General features: G+C 41.7%; 1 protein-coding gene across 3 annotated transcripts in view; it reads left to right on the forward strand.

Annotated features, from left to right (window-relative positions):
- The window catches only part of LOC134210548 (nuclear factor NF-kappa-B p110 subunit), a 94610-nt gene that overhangs the window by 36694 nt on the left and 44074 nt on the right, over positions 1-13842 (forward strand). Inside the window, exon 1 of one of the 3 annotated variants that reach the window (XM_062686597.1) lies at positions 6192-6339. The exons of the other annotated variants lie outside the window; for them this stretch is intronic. Coding sequence (XP_062542581.1) covers positions 6249-6339 — 91 coding nt within the window. The 5' untranslated portion in view covers positions 6192-6248. Of the gene's footprint in view, positions 1-6191; positions 6340-13842 lie in introns of those variants that run through there. 3 annotated transcript variants of the gene reach the window in all.

The following is a 13842-nucleotide window of genomic DNA, read 5'->3' on the forward strand; positions in this document are numbered from 1 at the left end:
CATGCTCTGCCGACTCTACCTCACCTACATATGCAGGACACTTCGCAGAATCTGCAAAGCCAAACCTGCGTAGGAATTTTTTAAAGCAACCTTTTTCAGACAACACCTGTGGTAGGTGGAAGTTGACTTGACCATGTTTTCTATCGACCCAGTTGGACACATCTGGAATTAGTCTGTGGGTCCAACGACCTTTGACTGCGGTGTCCCATGCTCTTTGCCATTTGAGCAACGAGGCTGCTCTCTTGACACATCGCACTTGCACCGAGTCCCTTTCGTTGTAGCACTCCACATCTTCCTCTAGGAGTATGTCAATCGGCATCATCCCAGCTATAACGCACACCGCCTCATATGATATGGTGCGATATGCGCTCGCGACACCGGCTGTTTGCCAGGCTTCGGTAATAGCACCAATTTCTGCCGTTTCCATCGATCTGGAAAGTTTCCTTCGTCCATGCATCTCTGGAGGCAACTCCTGAACATATCTGGATCAGCAAGAATGGCGTGTTTAAGGGCCAGGTTTGGAATACCATCCGGGCTTGGCGCCTTATTGAGCTTAAGTTTTCTTGCGGCTACGATAAGCTCCTCGTTAGTCACTAGCGGTACCACGTCAACTGACTCGTACGGTGTAGCGGGCCAGTCCGATGGCTCATGTCTCGGAAACAATCCCTCTACAATTCCGGCTAACATCTCTGGGGATCTCTCAGGAGGTGTGCTGTTGGTCCTAGACATCACTATCCTGTACGCATCTCCCCATGGGGTGTCATTCGCCATCCTGCACAGGTGTTCAAAGCAGGCTCTCTTGCTACATTTATTCTCGTAGTGCAGAGCTCTGCTCGCTGTCTGGAATACCTGCGCTGCAGAAGGTGACATCGATACATGAATCACCGCTCGATCCTCTAAACGTCGGCACTTCACCTTCGTTCAGGAGAACTTTTTAGGCCAGTTAGTTTTGCCGCAAGAATATCAACTACCCTAGTGTACTGCTCTATACTCCATCTAGGAGGACAGTAGCAGCTACAAAAGTAAACGCCGTTTACCTTTGATATGACAAAACCCTCATCGTCGGAAGAAAATATTATCTTCTGGATGGGGTATCGCCCACAAGTCCAAATTCCCACCATACCGGACTTGTCCGCAATCCAACTGCCGTTCCCAGCAGGGATGCGGTATGGGTCGGACAGCAAGGCAACATCAGCTTTACACTCGATAACCGATTGTTGTAGCAGCAGTTTAGCCGCCTCGCAGTGGTTCAAGTTTAGCTGTGTTACTTGCATGTCTGGACCCTTCTAGAGGCCGGATAGGCCTGAGCACCGGTGAGATGCCTGTTGTCTGCTCTCGGAGGACAGATCAGACATCTTGGTGCAGCCTGGTAGGTGCGAGCTTGGTGGTTTTCGGCTCCGCACCTACGGCACAGCTTACTAAGGTCAGGTCCCTCACAGTCATAGGATTTATGACCGTGGCCAAGGCACCTGTAGCAGGCCTGACTGGGTTGGATTGTGCTCAACGACCACACCGACCAGCCCACCTTCAGTTTTACCACATCCAGCACCTTCTTGGCCTCGGCCATAGGTACTTGGAATGAGGCAACCTGCATTCCCGCAAAGCCTTTGCGTAACCGAATCGCGGTTACTCCTTCAGTGCGTCTACCAGGTCTCCGGCTTCGGTTATTTCATCCATGCCCTTGCACTGGATGTTCAAGACTGCGCACAGGGCTCTAACCTGAACCCCGTCACCCAGGACCTCCTCCGTCAACTTTTTATACTCGGAACTCTTCCGAGTAGCATCCCGCTTCAAGACGAGAATCATCTCGCCTTTGCGCGTTCTTCGGATGCAGTTGACATCCCCTCCTAGATTAGAGAGCTTCTCGGTGCCTCTTATAGTCTTTAGGACTTCGGCATAGCTTTTATCGTCAGTCTTGACAATAATCGCTTCGCCTCTGTCCTTCTGTTTGTCGCTGCCATTGGAAGGCGCACCCTTTTTCACACGGGCTCTACCCTTCTTAGCAGTGACCTGCTCCGCACCTGCTGACGACTTCGTTCCGCCTTTCTTGGATTCACGACCTCCGTCCATGGCAGGTCTTCCTCCCGGCGATCCTCTGGTATCATCCTTGGTGGAGGTACCATTTTCCTCTCGGTCTTATCCACTCGGACCTTCTCGACAGTCCGTACCGGGGCTTTATCAGCTACTTTCGGGTCCGCCTCCTGCGTGACCTTACGTAGCTTAGGAGTTGCTCCGCTAATTGCCATACACCGTTGAAGCTCTGCAGTCTGGCTCTCCGTCAGCTGCTTCCCCTCTGTAAGGGGCCGAATCTTCGATTCAGCCTCCTTCGAGGCCTTTACCGCTTGGCTGACCGCCAACTCTTTCTCCTCAATAAGAAGACGGATCTTGTGCTCCACTTCCTTACTGGCTTCCAACAAGGACTTCCATTCCGACTTAGCCTCCACGACTAGAGCGCAGAGGGTCAGTACGGCCTGCTACAAGTCCTTACTATAGTTTACTCGATTGTCCAGGAAGGACATGATTACGTCCGAAACGTCCGTAATCACTTCCATCGTCTGGACTCCATCCTCCCCGTGGTTAGTCATCACCGAGTTAATGACTTTGGTCAGAGTGGGGCCGTCCATCTTGACGTCCACCGGCACCTCGTCTGACCCACCACGGGCTCCGCCATCGCCTCCCCCCGGCGACCATTGGGGTGACCGATCAAGGCCACTGCGCCTGGCGAAAGGGTTCTCCTTGTCGCCATTCGCCTCACCTCCCATGCGAGGGTTGACACTTTCGTGTTCAGATCCAGATCAGCGCTAGTCAAGTAAGAGCATCTGAGCCTACTCCCACTCAGCTACCAGCTGAGCCACAGGATTGTACCGCGTGCTACAAGGCCGCCACGGTTTTAGGGGACGGAAGACAGCCTGGCCATTAGCCCATTCGCCGTTTCAGGTCAGTGTCACCCGGCCTTACCAAGAAAATAGAATAACCAGACTACCAGCCCTCGCGTTCACAATATTTCAATATTCAAATACAAGTCCAATACACGCAACCAGTATGCCATAACCAAGGTCTTACTGGGAACAACCCTGATGTGCCAGTGGCAGTGGCAGTGCCAGTCTGCTTACTGACACTGGTGGTTTTTTGGGAGGGATTTTAGCAGGGCCCACTGTTAAATCCCACCATGTCCTAGGCAGTTCTCCCTGACTTGCAGACAGCTGGGGAGGGGTCGTCAAGCCTTGGACATGGTCCCTGCTGCCCTCAACGCAGCTAATATGTGGAAGTGCTAAAATGAACACTGAGCTGCGAGACGTCAATGTCCCAGTGGGGGATGTAATGCCAATAGGAAGAACAAGAAGAAGACTGGAAAGATTAGCCAAAGTTTTATCCATTTCGCTCGACACTATTAGTGGTAAAATTGTGGGCAATTATCGTTGTTTTAACTACTTGGCCTAATAACCAAAAGTAGGCAAGTCGCCTGATGGCATAATATTGGTAAGAGCTCCAATATATGCTAATGTACAACAATAAAAAGGCTCTAGCGCAGCATAATAGGCTAAGGTTTGAGCCATATACCCTACTCTGGTTTCATTAACATTCCGAGATAAACCCCTTGGCTGAAGATATAAAAAATAAAGATAAGAATAATAATCGTCATCATCATCATCGTCATCCACATTCCCTATACAGAAGCTTTTGGGTACAAAGCTCCCCAATGATATTCGCACTGATAACGATGCACGATTTTTTTGGTGACTTTCTTTGCTGTGGCATGTGGCAAATCCCTCGCGACGTCCATCGCACTTATTATCAGTGGGCGATGAATAGGCAGTAGGTAGGAGTCATTGTCGCTTTTCAATTGATATTGGATGTTGGGTATCAAATTTGTCACCATTATCAACCTTATCGGGGAGATGCGTAGACGTATCACGTTGAACGATGTCGACGAGCAGGCATCATGATGATTGGGCATAATACATTATTGGGCTACGGACAGGAGTCGAGATGAGCTGGCGAAGGTTATCACCTGTTATCACATAACGCCATTTTCAACCCCCAACCAGCTCTGTTTTCCATATGACAGAGCGTAAAAATTGTATGGGCCGAAACACTGACAGATAGCCTCCTACCGTCTAACGCGTTATGTTATTTGTTGATGGGTTTTATGTTCGCAACATATACAATATACATGGAATTTGAAATATTGATAGGTGACCTGCAGCAAGTCTATTGATGACTCTGAGGACAGAGAAACAGAATCTATATCAATGATAGCATAGGCATCTTATCTCCGAATGTTAATCTACGATCTTTGCTACGTCCCATAGGACTCTCTTATGGCCTAATACGAGGTCATAAACTTCTTCTATTGTTTTGTACTGGAAGGCGATACGGCTCAGCTCGTTATCTATCTACTTCTGTCGGATCGTTGAAAGGTTTATGTGGGTTCGTGAGCATTGGGTTGTAGCGTAAAAGCACAAACAAGAAGACATACCTACCTAACAAATAAAACATTTGGCGTTCATATCTCTCGTCACAGGAAAGCTACCGACATCTCTGTTGTTGTTTATTGTGTTGAGAATCGTCAGCTTCGGAAATATTGTTACTCGTGACAGGACCTGTCGGTTGACCAAATAATCTTGAATTTTATGTTTGTTTGTCTATGGTAAAACTATCTTATCACATATAAGGGTCTATAATGCTCGTAGACAGTGGTGGAAATCTGCGAACCTTACTCACAAAACAAGAAGTAGGCAATGCAAAAGACTCGCGAACATTTGTTTTGCCTTTTGCCTACCTTGCCTTGCCTACCTATTACTCGCAGAGAAAACAAAAAACGGACCCCGAAAAATGTTCGTGAAGCTTCGCGAGTCATTCGGGTTAATTTGCTAAAAGTCATAAAACAACCTCGGAACTTATCTCTCACTGATGTTCGAGCAAGAACACAATTGTTTATTGTTATTGTGTTTATGTCAAGTCAAACCTATCCATTGTATACGAAGTAATCACAAAAACTCGCGACCGTGTTTTTACTCCCGAGCAAAATACAGCCCAGCTTTTTGTTTTTGCTCTGCCCGTACTCGCGAACAAAGCAAGCGCCAGAAAAATGCAGGCAGTAGGTTCGCGCGAGTGTGGCATTTTTGGTAGGCCCAATTACACTCTTTTCTTACTCGTGAAGCGAGTATTTCCACCACTGCTCGTAAGTCACCTGTTCGAATAAATTGATTTCAACGAATTAGGTTGACGTACAGAGAACAGACTTGGAAGGACAAAAAAATCGACGAAAACGTGGTTTAAAATATTCAAGTTGCTATTGAGTGAGTGGCCAACATTTTACACGTTAAATTGAACTTAGATAAACATCTGTTAACTTTGGTTAGAAAATCTCCGGATTCAGTCGGGTCTCCTACGATGGATGGAAAATGCTTCCACTGCAATTAATCGATCATCTTTAAGGTTCCCCCAAACACACGCGACACGACAGTCGCGACGCGATTCTATCGCTTGGCGACAGCGATTCTGTCGCCGTTGGAATGGAAGAGTAAATAGAGTATTGCCTGCAGCGACCCAACGATAGAATCGCGGCGACTAGTTGTCGCCGTTGCGGCGATGAAATCGCTTAGGTTTGGCCTTTATACCAATTAATCGAACATTTTTATACCAATTCAGCTGGTAGGCTTTATATATCCGTATGCGTAGTTTGGTTAGAGTATGTTCGATAAATCACGGTGGGTAATATTGTAGCCCTAGATCTTAACCTTTGACCCTCATTACACCAATGACGCACGCTCAACGTTTATCTTCCTCAATATCGTGCTCACCGGAAGGAAGTGGATCAACATCCCAACCCAATGCTAGATATGGAAGAAGATATGCTATATTGCTATGTTCGCGATAACGCAAGTCCCATTACCTATTTACTCACTCTCGTATTATCAATCACGAGGGCTTTCGATACAGTCAGCGAGTAAGTGGGATGGTCAGTATCATTATTCAACACTTTATCGATAACGTAGTTCTAATCAGCGAAAGGTGGCAGTGCCTATGCTTGCCTTCGTCTACCAGGTGACTACGTTGCGCCATTCGCAATTCATTCATAAATCGTCGTTTTGCTCCGTAGGACGTGTTTTTTCTGTCCAAAAAAAAAAACTTTGTTCGGATTGTGGCGCCAGTCGAGACGCCGGTAGTGTTTGAAGTTTGAACTACAAAGGCGTGCGCAAGTGTGACGTAGCAGAGCCGTAGGTCTACAATCGGAAGTAGGAATGTCTTCCAACGAACCGAAAAAGAATCCCGCAATCAACAGAAGAATGTTTGCGTATGGTGTTCCCCTGGGGCTGTGTCGTCATCTTGTTGGTAAATAAATGGAGCATGTTCGTAGTGATACAGTGAGTGAGTGCCGAAATGTGCGTGGCTGTGATGCAGGTGACTGGTTGACAGCTGGAGACGTGAGTCACCTGGCCGAATGCGTGCAGAGCCGAAATTTGTTTGATAGCAAATTTTGCCAGTCAGATGTGTGATAATAATATTGATAATGTTATGATGCGATGATTGTTATAACAGCGTCGAGTGATTCATAATATTTGGGTTTGTGATTTCTCGTGGAATGCAAAATTGATTGCGAATCAAAGGTGACGTCGATTGAAAACGAATATCAACTTTCTCTTTATAATGCATTATTTTTTTTTTCCACATATGTAATTTACTGATTATAGTACATAATAAATGTCAATCAATAATTTAGCACATGTTGAATTTATATCATTTTTGTAAACTTTTCTATGGCTGTTTGTGGTTTTAAGCTCATCTGTCTGGATCACTTGCTATGAACCAGTTTGGTGACGTCATGTTTTGTACGCCATTGTTTTGACGCCAACATCTCAAAGTAAAATTTATGGCAGTATTTGTTTTGTTTACAAACCTCTGATTTGAACCTCATTGGGAACCAGAAATATTAGTGGGAGCATTTGCGTAATGTTTGCTGCAAAACAAACCAATTGTGCGAGATACGGATGGCACCCAGCTGATATGAGCATGTTCAATTGTTCATAGAAGTTTATCAGGAGCAGGGGAAAAGCATTCTAATAGCCCGTTTACATATTCGCTAATTCTAGCGGACAATGCACTAAAAGGCAATAAAAGATATTTTAGTTACTAGATAAAGATTGTCGCTGTCGTCGCTGTCCGGAACATCTTTTGCTGGCGAGGATAGGGGATCTAAATGTCAATGAAAGAGAAATACATACGATTTGACAGTTAGGTACCACACATGTTTCGAACAGCAGAACAAAGGGAACCGAAGCGACAATCTTTATCTGGTAACTAAAATATCTTTTCCGGCAATACTAGCGCAATATTAGCATAATGTAAACACTATTAGCAGATGACAATTCCTGTTTACATTATGCTAATTTCGCGCTAGTATTGTCGGATAGTGCATTGTCCGCTAGAACTAGCACATATGTAAACGGGCGTAATTTTATTGAAAAAATTTTCGTATGAAAAATAATTGCAGATGTTATTGCAAAAATATTCAAGGCCAAATGATGGCAACAATGAGTAGGAATTCAGTCACTGCTATCGATTCATTGGATCTGAATTGTTTATTTGTGAATACGATTGACGACGATTCAACAGTTGTTACAAAACAAACATATTATTTTAAATTACATACAGGCCAAATCCAGTGGGATGAAGATAATTCGAATTGAGGAAACAGGTTTATGATTTCATTAATCGGATTGTTTTTACCAAATGATTGATCAGAATAAGCAAAATTGCTAGTCAGAATAGACAGCCACTTTTCTTTTAAAAATTCAGTTTGAATTAATTTAAGAAAAGCAGTAAGACATCAAATGAATCAATCCACTTGTCATTTGAATTGGAATGGTGCCGACTCATCGAATCGTTGGCATATAAATGACAGCTAGATACTGTCCAGTACAGATAAGGCTGCATTGGCTTGCTGCTGGAGCGGTTCCATTGAATGATAGCAAATAATAGCCAAAATATTTGGGGGGATCTTTCACCAAACCGGTGGCAGACGGTTTTCTGACTCATCGTTAGTCATCGACGAGGGAAGCCTTTTATTGTTTACGTCAGGCCTAGTATAGTCATGGCAGACGGTTGGGATGTGGTGCCTTATTTGACGACATGGAAGTTAATGATAACAGTACAATCGATTATCATTTTATGATGGCGCCGATTGCTGAGGGGGCAGGGGGGTGTTCGTGGCTGCCTCTTACCCCAGCTGATCCCAGTCGGGGCTGTTGGCATATTCCAAGACGAAACATGTCTGGTTACTCCTTTTATTTCGAAAAGAAGTAAAGTCGTAGTGGTGCCGGCCCAAATGTTGATGGGTACGTTTTGTAGGGTCTAGGAATGGAACTCGTCTTCCTGACGTCAGTGGTTGTCACTCATGAGGAAATAGGCCAATAAAAAATAAAGACAAATATAACAAAATATTGAAACAATAATATTATATCACTTCACATAGGACATTTGTTCCATTATTAATAATTTTCGCAAAATGAACGATTTCGGCTTAATTTTTATTGTTTTTATTGCATTATTAGCACGCATGTTGTGCTAACTACAAAAGATCATAAAAATGAGAACAAAGTTTGCATTCCTAATCTTTGTTTTCAAATTTTGTTGATATGATGTTACGAATTCAAGAAGCAGTAGCCCAACTAGATTTTTATTTCCATCTCAGTGTAAAAAAATCATCTTATCTCGAAAAAAAGAAATTGAACACAAATTTCATCGTTTCTTTTTGATAACATGCGTGCTTACTGCTGAAAAAATCACGAGAATATTGGCCCTGACGAAAGCGAGAAAACAAAATGGGGGCCGGCTGATGCTTTTTTATTTCACCCAGCAAGAGATATAGGACGTCAATTCTAAAATGCTTATTAAAGCGTTAAAACACATTTTAGCCTAAAATTGTTTACTTTTTTGGGTTAGAAATTTAATTTACTTTTATATAGGAAACACGAAAGTTAAATTATTTTGATTAAAAAAACATGTGTAGATAAGGAGCCTAACATGTAGTTTTTCAAAATTCTAATCCTACGTATTTAAAAGTTTTCAACATATCACTGTTAATAACATTTTAAAAGCATTTTAAAATATACTTCCATGTTGAAAAACAGTGATTTCACGCACACGTCCGTCGCCGCTAGATGGCAACAGCGCGGCTGCGTCAAAGCGAATAAAAGAAAACAAACTGCTTTGTATTTGATTGTTTTTGCTAGGATGACTATCAAAGCTATGAGATGGACAATAGGAACAGTATCCTAATTAAAATTTACAATAGCAGGTGTTTGATGGAAATATGTTTAAATTTATCTCGCAGATGCATGTGTGGCAGAAATTCTCGTAATTTCTCACTGTTTGGTAGCATTTAGAAGTATAAGCCGGTCCGGATTTTTTAAAAAAATATTTCAAGATTTTTTTTCTAAACTTTCTGGGAATATTCAATGATATTTTAGGGGGTCCCTGCTTCATAAGCGGATGGTCATGGCTCCACTAAGACTTTCAGTCAGTCATTGGAAAGGCAACGTGGCGTTTTAGCAGTATACCGGCTGCCTGAGAATGGCTTACAAATTGTTATTTTCGGAGGCTTTCCTCGAACGTGTCTATAAATGGCAACCTAACAATGCATTTGGAAATTCATCGATTTTTTATTACAAATTCTTCGGAACTTCTGCGAGAAATTCTTTGAATTCCAGGGGATTTAATTGGCGTAGGGCTACGTATATGTATTCTATACCGGAATACACTTTGCGATTGCGAAAAACGAAGAGTGTCATGAAAATATAATGGACCCCTTAAGGACAGAAATTTACTTCAATCGCTTCGCTAGAGTCAGACTCATGACATATTGCCATTCTGTAGCACCAGATGACAAGTAACAGTTATCAGCAATGCGTTTCGTACATAAAACATGCTAAAACATTCATTTTTACTACTAAAATAAGTATTTTAAAATAATGTAGCCAGATTGCCTATTATGGCCACCCCCGGGACCAACATCGAGTTTGTTTACATACGTATTATGGTCCCCCCATTTGATTTACATGTTCCATTTCCACATGTTCCTGTTGCCTATTATGGACCCCCCCCCCTTGTGTGCTAGTAATGGACCCTCTAACGTATTTACTTTTACAAATTAGTTAATATAACTTAATTTTAGTATCCTAAGCCAAAACAATTGCATGGAACATCTACCCTGATATGTGAAGCAACTCTTTCCAATGAATATTTGCAGGAAATCGTTGATTCCAGCGTTAACTTTCGGTTTTTGTTCAGGGGGTCCATTATACGCACGGGGTCCATTACTAGCACTCCCTCCCTATATCTCAGTCGTTTCTCGATGGATTTTCATTTTTTTTCTGACCATTCAATCAAAGAAGAGTCCACACTTACAGTCTTCTAAAAATATTAAATTTAAATTGATTGTCATGGATGATTGTAAAAAGTTTAGAAATAGGTAAATCCACCAATATCGTTGGCGTAACGCAAGTACAGACACATCAGAATAGAACAACGTGGGTTTGGCTCCAATCCTTGAATAAGAATTCGCGGAAAGCGAACACAATAGCGCAGTGATCACAATGGAGTACTATCAACATCGGTGGTAATCGATGGGGTAGTTGTTGCTGAGAATTCAACCTCAACGATTGCGTCTACTGTAGTTTAGCGATAAATCATCGTGTGAAAGGCCAACAGCAGCACTCTAGGTTTTTTTTTTTGCAAGTTGCGGACTAATGGTTGCCTGCTGTTGGGTTAGTGATTAGAAAGATGAATGGTTGAAAGTAAATCGGCCTTTTTTAGGGTCTCAAAAATTCAACATAAGAAAAGAAGAGAGCGATCTTATGCTTTGCTAGCCAGGATTTGAAGACCAACGACTCGAACTGCTTCCCATTGCCCGACTATATCAGCCGAGGACGTGAGAATCTTAGACACACTTCTTCCTCTAGAAACTCCTCCATCTTCTGCGAATCGGCTGTGCGCATCCGCTTGACAATCACATATTTACTTGGTCACCCAATCTACTACACTAGCAACACTGTGTTCCCTTGTGTGTTGTTATGTAACAGTTTAGTGCTGCTGAATAAAACTAAACGTACCGTTTTGACTCAAATTCCGAACACTCGCTTTTGAATAGCCATTTTGCCTTTATTCGTGTAATTTTCTCCATGAACCATGTAACAGGATCATGAACTCATTTGTAAACTTGATTCTCAGAACTGAAAACCAATGGAATTTTTAGTTTAAGGGTGACGAAACGCCAGTGTTCGGAATATGAGACATGTTCGGGATTTGAGCCAAAACGGTAACAACTCTTTCCTATTTTTCAACGATCTGATGTCCTCAACTACCTGTGATCAGTCTCATCTTTGCAGGATTTCATATGGGTCAACTATGTGTTTGTGGGCAGTACAGTCACTGTGCGTTTCTTTTTCTGGTGAAAGCGATTGAATTACGTTCCTAAAATTCAGCTGTAAGAAAATTATTAAACGTTTTTAGCGGAATGTTTTCACCTTTTCACCACGTTGTAATTTTTACAGTACGAAATACTGAAGACGGCTTTATAGTTGAGGTCGAAAAACGTATCTGTAAAGATAACATCGTATCTGTAAAGCATAACATTGAATGGAATAGTACAAAACTCGCCTTATGACAGGATTTCAACAACTACCATTCGTGGAATAATTTTACTTCCTTAATATTCTTGAATGTTTTTGTCTTCATAGTTGTTGATTCATATAAACATTTTCATATCTTCTGCATAAATAAGAATTTTTTGGTTCCTAGAAATATTTGAAATGTCGTTCACGAACAAAATAAATAGATGTAAACCTTGTGGAACACCAGAAGTGACATTTATGAATTCGGACGTTTTCCCTTGAAATCTAATAGTTTATCTACGATTTGCTAAATACGAGCTTAAAGAGCAACAAGGTGATATATAAACGATTTGCTGCAATCAGTATACAGTGTTTCTAAATAGTTGCCATGATCCATCGGATTTAAAGATAATATTACGAATTCTTCGTTGTGGTCGTGATGTCTTCAAAACTTCTAAGTCACTTGTCAGACTGCAGCTGCTGGAATAAGCAATAGTAAAGCATCACCCCACAAACCTTTTGGAAGTTGGCATCGAATTTTTTTTTTCGTACTTTTTAACAGAATACGTATTTTTGGACGAGGATTCAGAATATATAAAAATCTCATTTTGACCAAAAATGTTACATATGCAGTTTCTCAAACAAACGGTTCAATTATTATTGATGGCTTAGGAATAGAAAAAGAATTATATAAAGGAGGCACTTTTGCATAACGGGGATTTTGCATTATTTAATAATGAAAGGGTTTTCGGTATACATAATTATTTTCATAAAAGGGATTATTTTACATATTAAACAATTTTCAGAAAGATGGAAACAATTTATCAAAAAATACATTCATATTTGTCTAACGAACAAACTGTTTACGAATGGATATCATAATTCTTCGCCTCATTTCAGACGCAGACTTCATTTGATTGAATCATATCTACAATATTGGATAATATCACTTTTAAGTCATACTAGACAGCTATTTGCCCTTATTGAAGAAGTTGTAGTAGGCAAAATGCCTACTACTAAAGAAGGAATCATATCCACAATTGCCATATTCAAACACGGGCACGGGTAAACACCTAGGGATAACAACTACACTTGCCTTAATCAGAGAAAAAGCATTCTTAAAAAAAATATGAATTATATCCACCAATTTCTAGGAAACGCCTATTCTCAAAGAAGGGATCACATTCCCCATTGCCTTAATCCAGACAAGCGCCTACTTTTAAAGAAGAAATTACATCCACCATTGGCCTGCTTTAAAAGAAGGAGTCACATCTACCATTCTTTAATCCGGGCAAGCACCTACACACTAACTTTTTTTATTTCGAGGTCCTCAAAAATGGGCACCGCTGTAGCTCAGTAAATTTTCGAACTAAACTTCGGCAGAAAATTTCGTTCATTACTGATTCTCAGCAAAAAAATTGTTGTATTTCGGCAACTGAAACGTCACTTTTACTAAGATCTCGGCAAAAATTATGTTTGCTGAAACTCGGCGGTGCCCACCTCGGGAAAATAAACAAAAATGCTGAGATCTCGATGGAAAAATAAGTGTGTAATTTTAAAGAATGAATCACATCCGCCATTACCTTAACACGGGCAAGCGCCTACTTCTAAACAAGGAATCACATATTTCAGTATATTAATCCCAGCAAACGTCTACTTTTAAAGAAGGGATCAAATTCACTATTGCTTCATTTGTGGCAAACTCCTATTTTTAAAGAAGGGATCACATCCACCATTATTGTTTTAATCCGGGCAAGTGCCTACTTTAAAAGAATGAGTCACATCCACCATTCCTTAATCCGGGCAAACGCCTACTGTTGTAAAAGGGATCACATCTTTTAATATATTAATCCCGGCAAACGCCTACTGTTAAAGAAGGGATCACATGCACCATTGCTTCATTTGTGGTAATCGCCAATTTTTAAAGAAGGGATTACATCCACCATTGTCTTAATCCGGGTAAGTGCCTAGTTTTAAAGAAGGAGTCACATCCACCATTGCCTTATTCCAGGCAAGCGCCTTCTTTGGAAGAAGGGATTATATCCACCATTTTTGAATAAGAAGGGATCACATCCTCCATTGCGTTCATCCGGGCAAGCGCCTACTTTCAAAGAAGGAATCTTATCTACCATTATATTGATCCCGACAAAAGCCTACTTTTAAAGAATGAATCACATCTGACATTGCCTTAATCCGGACAAGCACCTGCTTTTAAAGAAGGGAT

Source organism: Armigeres subalbatus, chromosome 2 (assembly GCF_024139115.2).
Source record: "Armigeres subalbatus isolate Guangzhou_Male chromosome 2, GZ_Asu_2, whole genome shotgun sequence".
NCBI classification, from domain to species: domain Eukaryota; kingdom Metazoa; phylum Arthropoda; class Insecta; order Diptera; family Culicidae; genus Armigeres; species Armigeres subalbatus.